The sequence below is a fragment of the Giraffa tippelskirchi genome, chromosome 1, assembly GCF_054371585.1.
Source record: "Giraffa tippelskirchi isolate mGirTip1 chromosome 1, T2T-mGirTip1v1.2.pri, whole genome shotgun sequence".
Taxonomy (NCBI): domain Eukaryota; kingdom Metazoa; phylum Chordata; class Mammalia; order Artiodactyla; family Giraffidae; genus Giraffa; species Giraffa tippelskirchi.
Window position 1 is genome coordinate 205,690,646 of NC_137275.1, and position 12,777 is coordinate 205,703,422.

The window sequence follows — 12,777 nt, forward strand, 5'->3', positions numbered from 1 at the left end:
CATCAGTCTTCCAGGATTGGCTTAAATATCACTTCTTAGGGGAAGATTTCCTTATACTAGTAACCCAACCCCTTGGAGTTAGGGTCCCTGTCTGATGCTTTCACACATCCTTCACAAAATTCTTCATTATTGAAATTTGCCATCTAAAGTCTGACTTCCTGTTAGACAATAAGACAAGGACTGTGTCTATCTGGTTCACCTCTCCCTCCTCACTGCCTAACATGGTTGCCTGGCATGTAATGGGCAATCTCTCTATATGAATGTTGGATGAATGGCACTAGTGTCCTTGCTCTCCAAGCCCTACTCTGACCCCTGCTCCCATTGTTGTTGAAATCACCACTATCAGAGCTGCCCAAGGTCTCAGCACTATTGTTCTGCTTTAAGAGAAACAGCTTTAGCGTGTGGTCTTGCTGTTTCACCTTTACAACTCCCTTCAGTAGGAACCCAGACTAAGAGCCAAATCTAACTATGTTAATCCCGATGATGAGTTCCAAGGCCATCAGACTGTAGGGAATAATTTTCAACTGGTTGCCAAGGGAGAAAGAGAAAGAAAATCACTGACTTCATTCAAGCTCACATGTACATGTACTGATGAGTTGCTCTATACAGTGATGTGTGCATGGTTACACACATGTAAATGTGCATGTACAAACACAGGGTCCAGCTGTCACACTCAAATATGCAAGCATACACACTCCCAGAGGCAACCTATATTCTCAGTCCCTACATATGCACACAGAGAGTAAAAGGACATATGCTTGGCACTTATGCATATATACAGAGGCAAGCTGATATACACTCATTACATATATACACATAGCAAATGACATATGCTCAGTACATATGTGTACATACAGAAACAAGCTGACATACTTAAACATACACAGTAGTAAAAGAGAATTATTTAGCTCCATTTGACTCACTCTAATTCCTCCCTGTACTTAACTCCTTGCCTTACTTTTCTTTCATGAGTCTTAGCCCAGTGGATGCTCTTCTCAAGTTTCGAGGCTCTTGTCCCTTCCCTTTGACCCACATGGCTAATTATCACAACTTTCCCTTCTAGTAGCTAGGCTGCCCCTGCCAGTCACCCAGCTGCCCTCTTGCAGGTCTCTCTAGCAGCCAGTCAGATCAGATGAGCTCTTTAGACTGCCAACTTTAAGGCTGACCATAGGCTTTGGAGTCAGACAGACCTCATTTTGAGTCCCAAGTCCTACTGCCCACTAGCTGTGTGACCTTGGGCAAATAATGAATTTCTCCAAACCTCAGTTTTCTCATCTACAGAATGAGAATAATAATACCACCTTCCCCATTAGGTTTTTGGGAGCATTATGTTAGATAATACATGTGGAGCTCTTAGCTTAGTATGTAAATACAGTTAATGGCTACTGCCCCTCATAATAGCTAACATTTATTTGCTTATTATGCCATTACTACCTCTACCCAATTATTTATTAAATATTTACAATGTACTAAACATTGTTCTAAGCACTTTATCTTTGCAAACCTATTTAATCGTTACCACAACCCTATGAAGTAACTAAAAAATTTATTTCCGTGTTACAGATTATGAAACTGAGGCCCAGAGAATTGAAGTAACTTGCCCAAGGTCATTAAGCTTGCAAGTGGCTGAGTTAAGATGCAAAACCAGACAGTTTGGTTTCAGAGCTTACACTCTTACTTACTTACTATGCTATAACTCTTACTACAATTTATAGGTGATTGTCCGAGAAGCTATTTTTTTGGTACAATCCTTTTATAGGTTAAACCTTTGGAGAAATTTTTGAATTGCAGCTGAAAATTTCCATTTGCCGAAAGATGGAGAAAATGTGCATTCTGTGTTCAGAGCAATCCTGAACAACTGAAAGACAAGAAGACCTTCAGGAAAAACCCAGAGGTGGCTCCTCAGTCTCTTTACCCACTCACAGGGACTGTTTGGGTGAGGAGCCTTTCAAATATACACAGTTACAGTGGTGAAGCCTGTTCTCAAGGCAGAGTGATGCTACCTCTGTGGATTCCCACAGCACTTTTTGTTCAAATACCTGTAACCCCGGCCTCCTTGGCTTCTGCCCATCTACAGAATTGAGGGCCATTAAGGCCATGTGGGTAACAAGAATGGTACCTTCAACTGGAGTTGTAATTACGAGCAATGTAATCACAATAATCACTGCTTATGATGACAAGAAGCCCTAACAAAAGTCTCCTGATGCCTGGCAGAGGGCCCAGGATGGCTTGTGCATACCTTTGTACACCCTGTACTATTAGTGGTGCCAATCTTTGCGCCATCTTTTATCAGGTGATGATGCTTCTCCACCTGTTCATGCTTGTGATGTGATGGGGCTTTGGAGCCCGAGGGGTCAGGTGACTCCAATGTCCTAGCTTTGTGGTTACTTAACCTCACGGGCCTTGGTTTCCTCATCTATACAATGGAAATAATACCTACCAACAGGGTAGATGGGAAAATTAGTGACAAATAAATAGGAAGTGCCTGACAGTACCTGGGATGTAGCAGGTCTTCAGAGAATTATAGTTACTATCGTTATGGCTCAGCCAAACAATTATTCTCTTCCACCAATGATGATATGGAGTCTCTGCACTAGACTATAAGTTGTTCCATGAGAAGCAGCGAGTTCGTTTCGTTCACTACTGTTTCTCAGCATCTAGAACACTGTGTAATTTATAGTAGGTGCTCAGTAAATATTTGCTGAAGTTTACAACCAGTTGATCTTGTTCTCTGTCCCCACTGTGCTGGCTGGCATTCAGACGAATTCACAGGCCCTTGCTCTGATTTTCCTTCTGCCCGGAACACTCCCCTCTTCACCTAGTTAGCTCATCCGCCTGATCTAAGCACGAGTACAATTCTTTCAGAGAAACCTCTGACTTTCCCTTCCATAGCTTCTGTCAATACTGTTGCAATTTCACTTTTGTTTGTATAACTGTTTGATCAATATTTGATTGTAAACTTCATAAGGAGAGGGACCTTATCTGTTGTACTTATCACTGTAAATTTTCAGGGACCAGGAGTAGACCTTCAGTATAAATTTGCTGAATGAATGAATGACTTCCATTGCTGTTGTTTTTGTTTTTGACTGTACCGACCATGCAGCTTGTGGGTTCTCAGTTCCCCCACCAGAGATTGAACCTGGTCCACGGCAGTGATAGCCCGATATTCTAACCACTAGGCCACTAGGGAACTCCCTACTCTTTTCATTTTTTAAAAATAACCTTCTGTCCAGGAAGTAGTGTCCAATTTGTCGAGTCGGGTCAGAGGTCAATCCCAGGCTTGGATCGGTGCTGCGCCATAAGTCATTCCAGTGTTTTTGAATTGAACTCAAGTACTATGATTCTCTCCTACCAAGGCCAATTTGTCAGTCCAAGAGTTCTCATTACTGCTTATCAGGGCTTTATTATGCTGCTAGACCCTCTAGCAGGAGGTCTAGAAAAGCCAGAATTTTGGCTGGGTTGGGAGTGTGAAGTAGGATTTGCCATTTATTCCTCCTTACCCCACCCCCCTCTATTTCTATCTAGCATTTATCATACTGAGTTGTAATGATTAATTTTTTAGATGTATCACGTCCTCATCCCCTAGCAAGGCAGGACTATCTCTTGCTCCCAGAGGCTTGAAAGAATGCAATGAGATTTCTTGAAGGAATGCAATGTTTTCCATGAATGAAGTTTTATTGAGGACAAAAATCAACTCAAAGGAGAGGGCACTACCTCTGTTGTTTTTTTTTTTTCTAAAAACCTGAGTCAATAAGTCTCTTTTTGTTTAAGTTAATTTGGGCTCCATTTTCTGTGACTTGGAACTGAAAACATTCTGATAGAGCATAATCCATGGTGTTCAGGTATAGAATCTCTGACAGATCATTGTTAAAAAATGTTTATTCCATAGTAACTCCTTCTTACCTCTCTAAGAACAGACTTCTCTACCTCTTTGTTTCTGGGCTCAGCTATGAGACTTGCTTTAGCCAGTGGCATCATAGCAGACATTTACAAAGAGGGGTGTGAAAAGTGCCTGCACAGTTGGTTATGTTCCTTGTACCTCCACTACCTCCATAAAAACAGGTTCCCTAAGGTTCTGCCCCTTCAGCTGGGGCCCCAAAGTGAATATGCCTGGAGAAGATCAGAACTCAACCTGCCCACAGGAGCCAAGCCCAGTTGAACCTGCAGTTTGGAGCCCAGCTACCCAGCCAAGCCTACGGTCAACCCCCAGACCTATGAGAAATGAATGTTTACTATGGCAGGTTGCTGACCTTTTGTGGTTGTTTGTTATGGAGCAATCACTGACTGATAGGCCAGGGGTTTCCAAACTGGCAGTGTATGTGAATTACTTAGACAAGTTGAAAGTAAATAAGGGATACTTGAGCTTCCCCCAGAATTCCTGGAGTCGTATTCAGAAATCTATATTCTTTTGAAACTTACTGGGTGATTAAAAAAATATATGTATTTTTGGCTGCTTTGGGTCTTAGTTGTGGCATGCAGTGAGCAGGCTGAGTTGCTCTGCAGCATATGGGATCCCAGTTCTAAGACCAGGGATTGAATCTGCACCCTCCCCCCCTTGCCCCAACCTTCTGATGGAAGGTGGATTTCTAACCACTGAACCACCAGGGAAGTTTCCTCTGGATGGTTTTATGAGTTCCCTACTCTTTTGCTGTCTGAGTGGGTCACCAAAGTTAAAGCATGTGATGGGGATTCTATTAGATGACCACTAAGATTTTTTTTAACTTTAAAAATTTATTGAGGTATAGTTGATTTACGTGTTAGTTTCAAGTATATAACAGAGATTCAAAATTTTTATAGATTATATTTCATTTAAAGTTATTATAAAATGTTGCCTATATTCCCTGTGCTGTTCAATATATCCTTGTAGCTTATTTATTTTATACGTGGAAGTTTGTACCTCTTAAGATCTTTTTTCCTCTGAGACTGAATGATTGAAGTCAGAGGACTCCTGTTTCTGAAGTACAATCCTTTTCAATTTGAAAACTTCTGAGAAATCTGTGTTAAATTGTTCTTACCTGATTTGGAGAAAGATGCAGAAATACATGATCTGTGATTTATGGCCATAGGGTTTTTGGTTTTATTTAAGGATTGTCTCCTCATAGTATTTCTTCCTGGACTATGGTTAGCAGTCAAATGAAAATTAAAAGCAGAAGACTGGGGTTTGGAGAGCCAAAACACATGGCAGGAAAAAATCACTGGGGAGGTCATGTTTAATGGAAAAACTGTTGAAGGAATGGTCTGAGAAGGAGCCTTTAGGTGTGGCTTGACAGTCAGGAACCTGAGATCACACCTTATGCAGAAGCTAGTTGAATTTCAGCTGTAATAACTGCCATGCCACAGCCTAGTTTAGAGGTTTGAGGCAATGTTAGTAAAATGTTTCAAATGTGAATTTATATAAAAAGCATGATGAAAATATAATTTAAGAGAAAATAGCTTTTTAAAGTTTTAACAAAAATTTTCATTGAAAAAAATTCAAAAAACACAGAAAAGTACAAAGGCCAGGGGTCTTATTCATAAGCTCACTTTTTAGAGATAACCACTGCTAATATATCGCTGTATATTCTTTTGAACTTTTTTTTCTATGGATATGTACACACACATGTCTATTTCATAAAAATAAGATTTTCTTACACATATTCACTGGTATCCTTTTTTCCATGTCAGTAAACACTAACCTAATCATCATTGCTAAAGCTGCATAATACTCCATTGCAAAAAGAGGTACCATACTTTAGCTCCCACAGATGGACATTTAGATGATATTTACTATTATAAAAAGGCTGTGATGGATATTCATATAGACATTTTGTGCTCTTGTCCAATTATTTCTTCAGGATAAATTCCAATTCTTGGAATTGCTAGATTAAAGGATAAACGTTTTAAAGGTTTCTGATACATAGTTGAATAGCTCACCTCAAACATAAATTAATAAAGCAAGGCTTTGTCATTTCTTTTGGACTTCCCCTGTGGCTCAGCTGGGTAAAGAATCTGCCTGCAATTCCAGAGACCAGAATTCGATCCCTGGGTTGGGAAGATCCCCTGGAGAAGGGAAGGGCGATCCACTCCAGTATTCTGGCCTGGAGAATTCCATGGACTGTATAGTCCATGGGGTAGCAAAGAGTCGGACACGGCTAAGTGGCTTTCACTTTGTCATTTATCTCTTTTAGTCATCAACAGGAAAAGAAAGCTTGTAGGTTTAATCTGCTTTTTTCTACTACTGGGTTTAAATATCTTTTTATATATTTATTGTCTGTATTTAATGTGAATAAGATGTTAGTACCCCATTTTTTTTTTTACTCTCAACCTTTTATTCCTGATTTATATTAAGTGTTGTCTCCTATTTACATTGAGGATATTATCCTAGTGTGGTTTTGCCTGTGGCAGCTTTCCACACATTAAAAAATTTTATGAGTCAAATTCATCAGTTTTTCAACGAGATTTATAAATTCCTTCTGAGGTGAGAGGCAGCATAAAAACAGAGAAATTTCAAAGAGTTCAGTCCATCATCTTATTGCTGTGGCTGGGTCTCACTCATTTCGCGCAATGTGGTACGAAGAGCACCGGATTGGGAGTCGGATCACTTTTCCTCTCTGCCTCTCAACTTCCTCCTCTGTAGAAGAGGGATGAGAGTGAAAACTCCTTTGTAGGGCCGTAAGAAAGAACTGGAGGGAATTTGTCCAGGTCTCGTATGTAGCAAATCCTATCTAAATATTAGCTATTCTTAGTGGGAGAGGGCAATACAGAATTTTAAAAACTATTTTAAATTCAGTTGGTGCTTGTGGGAATAGGGTAACGGGGAGGATCCCGGCAATTCAGCCATTTACCCCCATCTCTAAGAACGACAAAGCTGGAGTCAGAACCTGAGTTCTCATTCTGGGGTCCTGCCCGTTTTCCTCGTAGGTGACCTTGGACAAGTCACCTTCACTTCTCCGCGGCTCAGTTTCCTCACCTAGGAAATAGCTATATAATAGCCCACCTGCCCTTTTCCCGGCCAAACTGCTGGGCCAAGGAAACGCTTCAAAGACGCTCACAAAAGGGCGGCAAAAACGTCCGTCAGGGTAACGCCTTCGGAGCCTGCTGGGCGCCCGCCGGCCCCCGGTGGCTGGACCGATGGGCGGCCGCGCCCCCTCACCCCCGCCGGTGCTCCCGCCCCGCCGCAGGAACAATAGCTCCCCCGGAGGCGGTGCCGGCCGCGGGCGGGGGCGGAGCTGCGGGCGCGGGCGCTGGGGGTGTGCGCGGGGCGGGGTCGCAGCCACCCCTCCCGCCGGCGGCTCTGTCACGCGCCCCGCACCGGGCGGGCCGGGGTCTTTGTGACGCGGCGGCGACGGCCGCGGACACAAAGGGAAGGCGAGGAGTCGAGCGAGGGGCTGGGCCTGACCCTGCCCCGCGACCCCCGCCCGCCGCGCGCGCGCGCCCGCTCGTTCCCCGGCATCGGTCTCCCCGCGCGGGCTCGCACGCTCGTGCGCACTCGTCCCGACCCTCCGACTCCGTCCCGAGCGCGGCTGGCCCGGGCCTGGCGGGCGCTGCGGGTGGGGCGGGGATGCTGAGGGGCCGCTTCCCGGCGCAGCGGCGCGGCTTCTAGGAGGCGCCGAGGCAGCGGCGGGGCTCCCGGCGCGCGGCTGGATGCCCCGGGCCTGCGGCTCCCTGCGCTTCCCGCCGTCCAGGGGCGCCAGCCATGGGCGCCGTGGCCGCTGAGGCGCCGCTCCGGCTGCCGGCCTCGCCCCCGCTTGCCTTCTGCTGCTACACGTCGGTGCTTCTGCTCTTCGCCTTCTCTCTGCCCGGGAGCCGCGCGTCCAACCAGCCCCCGGGTGGCGGCGGCGGCGGCGGGGACTGTCCCGGCGGCAAAGGCAAAAGCATCAACTGCTCAGGTAGGACCAGCCGGAGCGCGCCTCTGCGGCCCCTCCTTCCTTCCGCCCCCGCGCCTCCTCCCGCCAGGTCCCCGCGACGCGGCCCGGCCAGGCCGGGGCGTGGGGGTCCCGGGAGCCGGGCCGAGGGTGAGCGAGGGCGCCGGGCGGGGCGCGAGCGCGCGATGCGGGCTTGGAGACCCGCGTGGGGCCGGGGAGTGGCCGTGCGTGCGTCCCTGTGTGCCAAGTGGCTGGGCGCGGGCGGCCGGGCGTGTGAGGAAGGGATGAGGCCGGGCCGGCAAGTGGGAGGCAGCCGGCCGGGGCTCCCGGTGTGGTCGTGAGTGTGCACGCGGGAGCGCATGTTTGTGTTGTGAAGGCTCAGGGGAGGGAGGGGGCGGCCCCAGGCAGGGCTGTTCTGTGTGCTTGTGTGACGATGAGGGGCCAGGGGAGTGACCGTGCGCTGGGGAGGTTCCTTCTTGGGGGGCACTGAGGTCTCTGAGGGGTCGTGGGAAGGGGAGCGGCTGGCCCAGAGGTCGCAGATCGGCCATGGAGCGTGACTGTGTGTGTGTGTGTGTGTCTTTTGGGTTGAGAGGTGGGCGCTCCGGGCTCGGAGTGACCCCGGGTCTGTGGATATGAGCAGAGAAAGTCCTGGGGCCATGGAAGTGACCCTCTGTTGTGTGCGTTGTGCTGGGTGAAGCCAGGGGCTCAGGGATGTGCCGGGGTATACATTGAAGAGGAAGGAAGGGGATCCTGGAGTAAACCCCGTGTGTGTGGATTCAGAGGGAGGTTAGGTAGAGAATCATCATCCTGTATAGGATGTGGGTAGCAGAAAGAGGTAATTAGGTCTCCGGGAGTGCCTCTGTGTAGAAAGGTGTGCCCCGGGTTAAGGTGGTGTGTGAAGAGGGAACCGGTTCCGAGGGAATGGTCCTGTGCGTGCGTTGGGCTGTTTTGCGGGAGGGCTTGGAGATTGGCAGCCACGGGAGCAAGGGAGTGACCTCTCCCCTTTCTCCAAGGCCGTCTGCCCCCCCACAGCTGTTGCAAACAAAGAGCTTGCTGGGGCTGTAATGGACGAGACTGAGGAGGAGGGGATCCTGGCAGTAAAGTTCCCTCTTCCTTTTGCGACGGGTCCCAGAGGAGCCCTGGGGCAAGGAAAGGCTTCCAGGTCTCATTTAGGGGTGCGTAGGTCCTCCTGAAGCTGGCCTGGCAGATGCTGGTGATCATAAGACACAGCGTGGCTAACTTGCCCTTCTATCAGTTCTCCTTTTCCACTTGTGTTCTTTAAATCAAGGGTGGGAGAAGAGGCATGGAGGTCGGGGGTGGGGCTGAAGAGAGAAGGGACATCAGGTCACAGGGAATCCTTTGGTTGGCCTGCCAGACAACCTTTGTACCCAAAGGGCTCTTGAAGGGGCATTGTTTCTGGGGGAGTGAGGGAGCAAGTGGGCCTCAGCACAGATGTTTATGCTACCCTAAATCAAGAAAACCTCTGTCCTGCTGTTTAGGTTTGAAGGTCTAAAATGTTTTAGTAGTTTTCATAATGGCATATTTTATGATGGGGGAGGGGTTATGAGCACAGTAAACAGTAGCATGTCCATTAAAAGCTTTTCCATCCATGTAATAACTTTTACTTTATTTTTCTAATGTTGAGTGGAATATGGGATAATGCTTTAATACATAATCACACTTTAATGGTTAAGAGTAAAAGTCATTAGTATGTTAGTGTGCCCTTTTGTAACAAATATTGGCCATCAAACTTGTAAGTGATCACACCATGTCAAAATATTTTATGGGATAATGTGCTGTAGTTATTTGTTCTTGCTGAGCTAATTTGTCCTGAGCAAAATAAAGTGTGTATTGATGGATGTTTTTTGGGTATGCTTGCTAACTCTGGTGGATAGTACAAGTTTTAAAAAAAGACATAGAGGGCTGAAAACCCCCATGGTGTGGAAAAAAGGAACGATTTGGGGATTGTGGCTCTTGCTAGGCAACTATATGATTTGGAGCAAGTTACTTAATTTTCTTAATTTACTCTTTTATTAAAGGGATTTGGATTTAATAATATCTGAGCCTTATTTCAGGGGTATATTGATATTTTGATATGTATACCAATAAGGCTTATTAAATAAAATATTTCTAATGCTAAGATATATGTGAATAACTCTGGGTCTAAAACTAAGAGTTTTAACTAAACAGTATTTGTAGATTCTTGTCATAATTGTTCCTAGGATGAAGATCTGGGAGTAATTCATATGGAAAATAAATTTTTTAGAGTTGATTAATTAGAGAGCTGTAGTACTGCAGTTTGGACATTTGTTGTTGTTGCCATTTAGTTGCTAAGTCTTGTCTGACTCTTTTGGGACCACATGGACTGTAGCCTGCCAGGCTCCTCAGTTTATGGGATTTCGCAGGCAAGAAGACTGAAGTGGGCTGCCATTTCCTTCTCTATGGGATCTTCCTGACCGAGGGATCAAACCTGTGTCTCCTTCATTGGCAGGCCGATTCTTTACCACTGAACCACCAGGGAGGTCCACTTTGGACGTTCAGTTCAGTTCAGTTCAGTCGCTCAGTCGTGTCCAACTCTTTGCAACCCCATGGACTGCAGCACACCAGGCCTCCCTATCCATCACTAACTCCGAGAGTTTACTCAAACTCATGTCCATTGAGTTGGTGATGCCATCCAGCCATCTCATCCTCTGTCCCCTTCTCCAGCCTTCAATCTTTCCCAGCACCAGGGTCTTTTCAAATGAGTCAGTTCTTTGCATTAGGTGGCCAAAGTATTGGAGTTTCAGCATCAGTCCTTCCAATATAATATTCAGGACTGATTTGCTTTAGGATGGACTGGTTGGATCTCCTTGCAGTCCAAGGAACTCTTGAGAGTCTTCTCCAACACCACAGTTCAAAAGCATCAATCCTTCAGCACTCAGCTTTCTTTATAGTCCAACTCTCACATCCATACATGACTACTGGAAACACCATAGCTTTGACTAGATGGACCTTTGTTGGCAAAGTAATGTCTCTGCTTTTTAATATGCTGTCTAGGTTGGTCATAACTTTTCTTCCAAGAAGCAAGCATCTTTTAATTTCATGGCTGCAGTCACCTCTGCAGTGATTTTGGAGCCCCCCAGAATAAAGTCTGTCACTGTTTCCACTCAAACTACTGCACAGTTGCACTCATCTCACATGCTAGCAAAGTAATGCTCAAAATTCTCCAAGCCGCTTCAACAGTACGTGAACCGTGAACTTCCAGATGTTCAAGCTGGTTTTAGAAAAGACAGAGGAATCAGATCAAATTGCCAACATCCGTTGGATCATCGAAAAAGCAAGAGAGTTCCAGAAAAACATCTACTTCTGCTTTATTGACTGTGCCAAAACCTTTGACTGTGTGGATCACAATAAACTGTGGGAAATTCTTAAAGAGATGGGAATACCAGACCACCTGACCTGCCTCCTCAGAAATCTGTGTGCAGGTCAAGAAGCAACAGTTAGAACTGGACATGGAACAACAGACTGGGTCCAAATGGGGAAAGGAATACGTCAAGGCTGTATATTGTCACCCTGCTTATTTAACTTATATACAGAGTACATCATGAGAAATGCTGGACTGGATGAAGCACAAGCTGGAATCAAGATTGCCAAGAGAAATACCAATAACCTCAGATATGCAGATGACACCACCCTTATGGCAGAAAGCAAAGAACTAAAGAGCCTCTTGATGAAAGTGAAAGAGGAGAGTGAAAAAGTTGGCTTGAGGCTCAACATTCAGAAAACTAAGATCTTGGCATCTGGTCCCATCACTTCATGGCAAATAGATGGGGAAACAGTGGAAACTGAGAGACTTTATTTTTTGGAGGACTCCAAAATCACTGCAGAGGTGACTGCAGCCATGAAATTAAAAGACGCTTACTCCTTGGAAGGAAAGTTATGACCAACCTAGACAGCATGCTAAAAAGCAGAGATGTTACTTTGCCAACAAAGATCCATCTAGTCAAAGCTATGGTGTTTCCAGTAGTCATGTATGGATGTGAGAGTTGGACTATAAAGAAAGCTGAGTGCTGAAGGATTGATGCTTTTGAACTGTGGTGTTGGAGAAGACTCTCAAGAGTTCCTTGGACTGCAAGGAGATCCAACCAGTCCATCTTAAGGCAAATCGGTCCTGAATATTATATTGGAAGGACTGATGCTGAAGCTGAAACTCCAATACTTTGGCCACCTGATGCGAGGAACTGACTCATTTGAAAAGACCCCTGATGCTGGGAAAGAGGCTGGAGGAGAAGGGGACGACAGAGGGTGAGATGGTTGTATGGCATCACTGACTCAATGGACAGGAGTTTGAGTAAATTCTGGGAGTTGGTGGTGGACAGGGAGGCCTCTTGTGCTGCAGTCCATGGGGTTGCAAAGAGTTGGACACAACTGAACTGAACTGAACTCTTTCCACTGTTTCCCCATCTATTTGCCATGAAGTGATGGGACCATACGCCATGACCTTAGTTTTCTGAATGTTGAGTTTTAGGCCAACTTTTTCACTCTCCTCTTTCACTTTCATCAAGAGGCTCTTTAGTTCTTTGCTTTCTGCCATAAGGTTGGTGTCATCTGCATAAGAGTCATCTGCATATCTGAGGTTATTGATATTTCTCCCGGCGATCTTGATTCCAGCATGTGCTTCATCCAGTCCAGCATTTCTCATGATGTATGCATCTATTAATGCAGCTTGAGATTGTGCATTGATTTTTTTTTTTAGTAGCTTTTACTACCCAGGCATTTCCCACATAAACTGGTTTACACCTTTGCATGTTTGAGTTTTAAAATCTAAATATTGGCCTGGCTACCTGTTAATTTTCACTTTTGGTTTTGGACCATTGTTTCAACCTATTCTGACCTTTCTGAAAACGGATTCTGTCAGGCTATGTGAGTTGGCTCACTCACAGCCCTGTGGCCC

The 12,777-nt window shown here is 45.7% G+C and overlaps 1 protein-coding gene across 6 annotated transcripts in view; it reads left to right on the top strand.

Annotated features, from left to right (window-relative positions):
• The first annotated feature begins 7,363 nt into the window (after positions 1 to 7,363).
• The window catches only part of TMEFF1 (transmembrane protein with EGF like and two follistatin like domains 1), a 93,647-nt gene continuing 88,233 nt past the window's right edge, over positions 7,364 to 12,777 (top strand). For all 6 annotated transcript variants that reach the window (XR_014077644.1, XR_014077651.1, XR_014077659.1 and 3 more), the window contains exon 1: positions 7,364 to 7,868. Coding sequence is in view for 1 of the 6 variants with exons in the window: in XM_081572885.1 (XP_081429011.1) it covers positions 7,676 to 7,868 (193 nt within the window). In the remaining 5 variants the exon portion in view is untranslated. The remainder of the gene's footprint in view (positions 7,869 to 12,777) is intronic.